The 6,529-nt window shown below is 34.8% G+C and overlaps 2 protein-coding genes across 2 annotated transcripts; both read right to left on the minus strand.

The window, feature by feature from the left end:
* Nucleotides 1-1,138: 1,138 nt before the first annotated feature.
* On the minus strand, nt 1,139-4,531 carry LOC111996015 (probable LRR receptor-like serine/threonine-protein kinase At3g47570). The gene is made up of 3 exons (XM_065761792.1): nt 2,945-4,531; nt 1,825-2,300; nt 1,139-1,507 (listed from the first exon to the last, which is right to left on the minus strand). Exons 1-3 carry the CDS (start codon nt 4,410-4,412, stop codon nt 1,481-1,483), a joined length of 1,971 nt encoding a protein of 656 aa, XP_065617864.1. The 5' UTR covers nt 4,413-4,531; the 3' UTR covers nt 1,139-1,480.
* Nucleotides 4,532-4,544: 13 nt separating this feature from the next.
* Nucleotides 4,545-5,670, minus strand: LOC136062584 (putative receptor-like protein kinase At3g47110). Its single transcript, XM_065761793.1, has one exon. It carries the CDS (start codon nt 5,631-5,633, stop codon nt 4,545-4,547), a length of 1,089 nt encoding a protein of 362 aa, XP_065617865.1. The 5' UTR covers nt 5,634-5,670.
* Nucleotides 5,671-6,529: the final 859 nt, after the last annotated feature.

Genomic DNA, 6,529 nt, shown 5'->3' on the forward strand with positions numbered 1-6,529 from the left:
GCTCTAGTCTAGAGCACATCGCATTAGGCACGGGGCATTGGAGATCGGTCCGATCCGTCGGTCATGCTCGCAATGGCGTTGCCCCTCAAGCCTCCTTACAAACGAATTGGTCATCAGATTAGAGATTAGTCAGCCAACACAACTCGAGCTCTAGTCCAGAGCGCATCGCATCAGGCACGGGGCATCGAAGATCGGTCCAATCCATCGTATATATTTGATTCTTCAAATATTTCCTGCTTAAAGAAAATATATATATTTATTATGCACATTGTATATTTATTTCATATTCTTCAAATATTTCACACTACTAAACTAATACCAAAATATATATATTTATTATGCATATTGTATCACAATCACTCCAAATATTTAGTGGTTAGTGTGGTATTAAAGTTTTTTATAATGTCTAAAGTTCAATCCCTCACCCACCCAACCCCAAAATTATTTTGTCATAAATTTTGGGCAATGAGTCAGGCTAACGGGTCGGGCTAATGGGCTGGGCTAATGGGCCGGCCCACCAGGCGCCCATGGGTAAAAAAACCAACCCATAGCCTGTCCTATTGGGCTATTGGGATGCCCACGGGCTTCAATATTACCGAGCGGGGCTGCCCATTAGCCTGGTGGGCTAGCGGGCTATTGGGCCAGCCCATGGGTCATGGGCTATTTGATGACCCTTAAAATTGGGTTAGATCGACTTGGGAAAACAATCTTCCTATGGCTTGACCAATGGCACCCAGTTGGTACATTTCTGCTTAAATTTGGAAATATATAGGATTATATATGATGCAACAATCTATGAGGCTTTGGTGGATTCAGTCTTAAAAAATAGAACTTGGTTTAGTCATACTCCAAAGCCAATAAGTCTTGTAGATCCAAAGTAAAGGATAAGGCTACATGGACCAAAACTAAGTCAGGATGCTTCTCTTGTGTCGCCACATATACAGAGCTTTATATGCTTTAGGGAGGTCCTAGACTATTTGCTGTGTGTCATATCTGATTCATCAAATATTGGGCAGTGATGGGTGATTGGTCCTTTGTTTGTTTAAAGTCTTATATAATAAATTGAAACTTAGATTGATTGTTTTATTCTCTACAACCACAAGCTACTATAATCTAAAACTTTGAGTTTAAATGGAAATTAAACGAAACATCCATTTTTATTTGTATACTAAAATAATGTTGCATAAAGCATCTAAATTTCTAAACTAACATGGCATCTTTGATACATTCCCTTCCTATAAAGACTTTTAGGAATTGAATTGATTATTAGTACAAACACATAATCACACATTACAGTAGTAGAATCCAACATAGTAAATGAAGACGACTCCAACACTTGAAGAGAAAGAAAATCATGATTCCTACACCAGACGAGAAAGAAAATCATTCATTGATCATTTCAACAAGGGATATTAAACTAGCTTGAAATTAAGATCATGACTCCTAATCCCTTGCATAATCCAAGCATTATTAAGGACATTTAATCTCTTCTAGTTGTTCCAAGCCTCTGCAATTCACAAAAAAGTTCATTAGCTCACCATTTTATACCTCGATAACATAAAAAACAATAACTATTACATGGTTACAAGGTCGTGGGTATTAATAAGATGAAAATTTCTGTTTAGCAACTTGACCACGAGTGAGAAATGAAAATCTAATTTTAAAATTAGCTATGACAATCTACTCAAGATTAATAAAAAGGTAAACATAAAATCTCCATGCCCTTTTAAAAGTAGTATTTGGGAACTGAATGAAATCAACGTAAATGACTAGGACACACTACTTAGAGTAACCTTATAGTAATTAAAATGAAATGCCTCTTACTTGAGCTCTACTTGGTCTACTTCTACGAATCCCCAAACCAACAAAAGTACTTTTTATCAATTGTAGTTCCTTAATGACTTCCTCCATATTGATTCTCTCTTTTGGAGATTCCAGTGAGCATAAGATTCCAATGTTAAGGATTGAGAGTAAGCATTTTTGCATATCCACATCAATATGCCTAAAGTCCTCAGTATTATTAGCTTCTTCTACTTCAATTTCATTGTCATTGTCATCTTCTTTTGTTGCCATCATTGCTGCAGTTGCTACTCCCATTTCTTCAACTTCTCTTGCCAAAAGCATTGGGTCGACAACTTGAATGAGCCTTTTCGGTAAGGACATCTTAACAAAGTTATGGAGATTGAGACCATCTTTAAACATATCATCAGTGGGTCGCCTTCCTGTAAACATTTCCAACACAAGGACTCCATAACTATATACATCCCCCTCAGTTGATGCTTCACCGCCAATGCCATACTCTACAACTCATGGAATGGAGAGAAATTAAGCAATATTCTATCTATTACAAAAATATGGATTTAGGGCTTACAGAATGCAAAGTCAAGAAAATAAAACAAATCTATATTAAAAAAATAGTGACATATGCTTTTACTTTTGAAATTAAAGGAAACAGTAATAACTTTATCTCAAGGGTACAAATTATTTTTTCCCCCTCCTGTTGATTTATTTTGATTAACAAAATATATCTGTACAAAGAAGGAACAAATTTTAGTCAAAGAATATCAAATTTAACATTTCTCAAAGTTTAAATCATATTTAAATGTTATTTTTGAATTAAAATTTGCAGTTTTATTAAAAAAAATTAAATTAATTATGTGCTTGCATGGTACAAACATAAACGTGTTTTAACTTCTAAAAGAAAAACAAATACTAAGCGAGAGTTACTTAACAAATAAATAAATAAAAATTACTAAGTGAGAGTTTATGTTAATATGCTAATTATGTGTACACCCATGCAAATATGTTGATGATACGAAAATTAAAAAGCATATATGACAAGAAAATCAAGGAGTTAAAAATCCTATCATTTGATAAAGTGACAAAATGAAAATAAATACATTAGAATAATTAAGGATTTAAAACAAAAGACGAAAGATAATACCTGGAGCAGCATAACCGATAGATCCCTTTAATCCAATTGTGCTAGTACACTTTTGGGAAGAATCATTCGAAGTTGTGAGGAGCCTTGATAAGCCAAAATCACTTACATGAGCAATCATATCACTATCAAGAAGAATATTGCTTGGCTTTAAATCACAATGAATGATTTTTTGCTCACAATGATTGTGAAGATAGTTTAAAGCAAAAGCCACATCAATTGCAATAATTAGTCTTTGAAGAATGCTCAAATTTTTTGATTGATTGTCATTATCTGTCATCGGATGCAACCACATTTCCAAGCTCCCATTTGTCATGAATTCAAAAACTAGAGCTTTGAAATCATCACCATTATAATTTATACTGGAGCAACATGTTAAGATCTTTATAAGATTTCGGTGCCGAACATTTCTTAATACATTGCATTCTGCCATAAAACTCTTTGAAGCATCTTTGTTTTGAAGGTTAAGAACCTTTACAGCCACTAATCTTTCATCTTGCTCAAGAACTCCTTTATAAACTACTCCAAAACTACCGGATCCAATTAAATTGTTGAGAGAAAATCCATTAGTCGCTTGATGGAGCATTTTGTACGAAATTGTTGGAAGGAGATCAATATTTGAGACTATAGACGATGGTTTCTTTTTTGATTTTTTCCTCCAATAAAGAACAAGAAAGGTTGAAACTAGAAGAATACATGTAATGACACAAACAATTGTGATTGTCAATCTAGAAGCAAGGGACTTTCTTGATTTTGTAACTTTGTGGCATGTTGGTAATTGCAACTGTGGAATACCCCCACAAAGCTTATTGTTTCCAATAACAGATATCATATTTACATTTCTAAAAACTCCTTCTATTGGTACCTCACCCTCAATATTGTTGAACGAAATGTTCAAATATTTTAAAAATGAAAGTTTCTCTAGACCCTTTGGAATTAATCCTGATAAGTTGTTTCGTGAAACATCTAAATATTCAAGGCTTTTCAAGGAAGCCATAGATGAAGGTATGGTCCCGTTAAAGGAATTCCCGTGCAAGCCTAGGTACACTAAGTTCAAGCAATTTCCAATTGTTGCAGGAATTTCACCAGAAAAATTGTTTTTAGAGACATCGAGTGAATTAATATTCTTCAAACTGTCTATTTCAACAGGTAATTTGCCACTAAATGAGTTGTGGGATAAATTGAGTAAAAGTGACAAAGAAAAAATTTGAAAAACCTGTTGGGGAATGACTCCGCTAAGGTGATTTTGTGAAACATCCAACTGTTGTAAACTTTGACAAGTACCAATACTTGGAGGAATGCTTCCTTCTAAATTGTTTTGAGACAAAAACAATACAGCCAATTGAGTGAGGTTTCCAATAGAACTTGGGATTATCCCTGACAATTTGTTTCCATATAAATACAATCCTTGCATCTTCTGAAACTTCCCAAAACAGGTTGGTATCATACCTGTGAAAAGATTCCCCTCCATGCCCAAGATAATTAAATTGATGAGATTCTGCAATGCTACAGGAATAGTTCCAGATATTTTATTGCCTCCCAAATATAATCCTGTGATTTGTGTTGACAAGTTGCCTATAGAACTGGGCAAAACACCTTCGAATCAGTTTCCTACAAATGATAGCACGTTCATTTTGCTACAGTTCCTTAGAGATGTTAAAAAGTCCAAATCCTTTCCTAATTTATTCATACTTAGATGCAGGAAGTAAAGATCTTGTAGACAACCCAAATTAGTTGGAACTGATCCCACAAAGCTATTATTGGAAAGATCAATTTTTTGAAGTTTAGATGCATTGCATAAAGAACTAGGGATTGACCCAAAGAATTTGTTATCACTTAAATAAAACCATTGGAGATTAGGGAGAGTATGGCCTATATTTTCTGGAAGGGTACCACTAAGTTGGTTTTGTGAAAATGACAAGGTTCTAATAGATGATATATTGTAGAGAGAGGAAGGGACCATACCGTTCAGTTTATTGGGTCCAACTGCAAAATATGATAAGCTTTTCAAACGGCCCACACTTTCTGGAATATTTCCCACTAAATCATTATAGGCTGCTGAAAAAATTATGAGTAATGAAAGATTTCCCAAGAAACCTGGGATTCCTCCATTGAAATTGTTTCTGGCGACCCCAAGAGAAACAAGCTTGGTCAAAGAGCCAAGCTCCTTGGGAATTTTCCCAATAAGTTTGTTGTTTGAGACTATTATATGCCTAAGTTCAGAGCAGCTGGACAAGTTGGTTGGAATTTCTCCTCCCAACGTGTTATTTGTAAGATTGAGGTCTCGCAATCGGAACAATTGACCAACTTCCTTTGGAATTTCACCATAGAAGCTATTGTTTTGAAGGTTGATGGCCCTAAGAAAGGTGAGGTTGCCAATGTAAGGTGGAATGGTGCCACGCAAGTTATGACCTTGTAGTTCTAAGGTTGTGACTCTTTGATGACGGTGGCCGCATGTAATTCCATGCCAGTTGCAGAATTGGAAAGAATCATTCCATGAGCTCAAGATTCCATATGGATCATAATCAATGGATTCCTTGAATTTGAGCAAAGCCAAACGGTCAGTCTCATTTGTTGGAGTGGCAGAAGAGGTGGCAGGTTTCAAGTATAGAAGGGTTACAGTAAAGAGTAGAATGATATGAAGGAATGTAGAGCATAATAATGCAGGAAAATTGGGGTTGTGAAGCTTCATTGGTTTGGACAAGCAGGAAAATGGTGAAAGTTTAGTGCGAGGTAGAGGTAGATACACAAGTTTGTATTATATATAGGCTGTTTCAGTTAGTTATGACATAAAAAATCATTTGCGTACCTTGTAGTGCGAAAATTCCTCCAAAAATAAAAAATCCGTGGGATCTTTAATTGATCAATTTTTCAATGATTTAGTATTTAATAAATTGATAATGCGCTTCCAAAAGCAGTCCTTTCTAAATAAAAAATAAAAAGTGAAATTACTCTGTTAACGTGCATAGGCCGTTGAGCAGACGCCACCGACAACATAGAAATCATCTGATTCGGGTCATTGTCCTGCTTTTCTTATTTTAACTTTGGTATTGTTGTGTTTTCAGAGTAACCTGCAAGTAATATAATTGATATAATTAGATAGGCTTAATAAAAAGGCAGCAAGACTACGAAAAAGAAATTCATAGGAACTGTAATTAGATATAATTAGATAGATATACTGAACCAAGTTACAAGAACTAAGAAATCAAGGCAGCAAGACTACCAAAAAGAAATTCATAGGAACTGTAAAATGATTAATACGCTAGAGACATGAAAGGAACCATTAATGTAATTGACTTCTAAATCATGAGTCATAAAGAATCCATTGTCCATGCCAGTGTTGTTAGACTGTATTCTCCTCTAAAGATTCCCTGACGATCTTCTAATCTTTGATGTAAGTAAAGACAGCGAATTTTAAAAAAAGAAAAATAAAAAGGAATTAAATTTGGTGCTGAGCTACTTTTTCTTTCTTATTTTACTTTTTTCCTGACTAACGACCATCATGTAAGCCGCGTTGTTGTTGTTGTTGTTTTTTTTTTTTGGGGTGAACAGTGTATTTTTATTCTTAGTGTTTGGATTGCAAGAAAA

The sequence above is a fragment of the Quercus suber genome, unplaced genomic scaffold (genome assembly GCF_002906115.3).
Source record: "Quercus suber isolate HL8 unplaced genomic scaffold, Cork oak 2.0 scaffold_429, whole genome shotgun sequence".
NCBI lineage: Eukaryota > Viridiplantae > Streptophyta > Magnoliopsida > Fagales > Fagaceae > Quercus > Quercus suber.

Coding starts and splice junctions, on each gene's coding strand:
- LOC111996015 (XM_065761792.1), bottom strand. CDS start 4,412: ATGGAGGGGAATCTTTTCACAGGTATGATACCAACCTGTTTTGGGAAG. Junction 2,301..2,944: donor TATCGGTTATGCTGCTCCAG/GTATTATCTTTC, acceptor CATGAGTTGTAG/AGTATGGCATTGGCGGTGAA. Junction 1,508..1,824: donor GTAGACCAAGTAGAGCTCAA/GTAAGAGGCATT, acceptor TGTGAATTGCAG/AGGCTTGGAACAACTAGAAG.
- LOC136062584 (XM_065761793.1), bottom strand. CDS start 5,633: ATGAAGCTTCACAACCCCAATTTTCCTGCATTATTATGCTCTACATTC.